The sequence below is a fragment of the Haplochromis burtoni genome, unplaced genomic scaffold (assembly GCF_018398535.1).
Source record: "Haplochromis burtoni strain Fernald_Lab_line unplaced genomic scaffold, NCSU_Asbu1 Contig_3177, whole genome shotgun sequence".
Lineage (NCBI taxonomy): Eukaryota > Metazoa > Chordata > Actinopteri > Cichliformes > Cichlidae > Haplochromis > Haplochromis burtoni.
The window spans coordinates 6,764-7,982 of NW_024585538.1; the positions used below are offsets into that span (position 1 = coordinate 6,764).

Here is a 1,219-nt window from a genome sequence, read left to right on the forward strand (position 1 = left end):
AAAAAAAAGCCCTGATTGAGGTTTTCATAATTCATGCATGAAAAGGTTAATTTAATATCATATTAAGTAATAAACTTAGACATAACTTTTGGTTAACAATCTAATTCTGGTCATAGATTTTACCTGTTTTCATCAGAGAGCTCCTCCCATAGTTCACATACTTCTTCAGTGACTCAGGACAAATCTGGGTGAGGTAGTTCTTTTCCTGAGCCATCCAACCCCTGTCATTGTCCCACTTTTGTCTGGTGGTGAGAGCCTGTTTTTTTGGAGCGACCCACGTCACTGTCTTCAGGTCTAAGCTTATGAAGTCCTCTCCATCATAGCCGTATTGTTCATATCCATTCACTTCACCTGTTTCTTCATCCCATTCACAGCCGTACATATTCTGGACAATGTGAGCACCTGACAGAAACACAGAGACAAAGACTGCAGTGAACCAGAGAGAGAGGCTGCACTAAAGTCTTATACTGACACAGAGACGTGATCAACATATAGAGGATCTACATTTATGGCTGCTTTTGTCTCAGTGGAAGATTTAAAAAAAAAAAATCATTAACAATGCAGATTTTAGAAAAAGACACTGGGAAAAAACAGAATTCATTTTCTCCCGTTAGCACATCTACATCCTGCCTGCAGAGATATCACTGCACAGGTTATCTATGCTGCTGTAGGTGGAGCAACTTCCTGTGAGCTGCAGGATCAGACAAACACACTAAGATGGATCCTCAGCAGCCGACACTTTCCACTTACTTTCCATCCTCTGAAACTCTGCAGCGATTATCAGTCCAACAAAATCCTTCCTGTGAGAAACTAAACACCAGACTGTCCTGAGGTTTTTCTAGATGTGTCTCTGTTTAATATGATCATGTGACATTAATCTAATCTGGAGTTCTACTTACAGTATTTCAGGCTCCAGCAAATGCTTCATGTCATCATTGTTGACGATGCAAGAAATACTTTTTGATAAATCAGTTAATTTCTTGTGCTGTGACCTGACAAAAAGGTGAAAAAGGTTCCTCTAAGATTTTACAACCATGTTGTCAAATTTATTACATTTACTAAGAGCAGAGGACTGAAACAATAACTCCGACTTTGAATTTGACTCCATGCTGGGACACTTTGGTGTTTTTCAGCGCTGTGACCAGATCAGATTTTGCACTAAAAATATTAAAACATTCACGTTAATGATATTATTGGATGTGTAGCACAGAGATCTGTG

The 1,219-nt window shown here is 39.0% G+C and overlaps 1 protein-coding gene across 1 annotated transcript in view; it reads right to left on the reverse strand.

The window, feature by feature from the left end:
* LOC102300724 (class I histocompatibility antigen, F10 alpha chain-like) overlaps positions 1-1,213 on the reverse strand; it is a 4,657-nt gene extending 3,444 nt beyond the window's left edge. Inside the window, exon 1 of the mRNA XM_014331570.2 lies at positions 124-1,213. Coding sequence (XP_014187056.2) covers positions 124-382 — 259 coding nt within the window. The 5' untranslated portion in view covers positions 383-1,213. The remainder of the gene's footprint in view (positions 1-123) is intronic.
* Between the last annotated feature and the right edge of the window lie 6 nt (positions 1,214-1,219).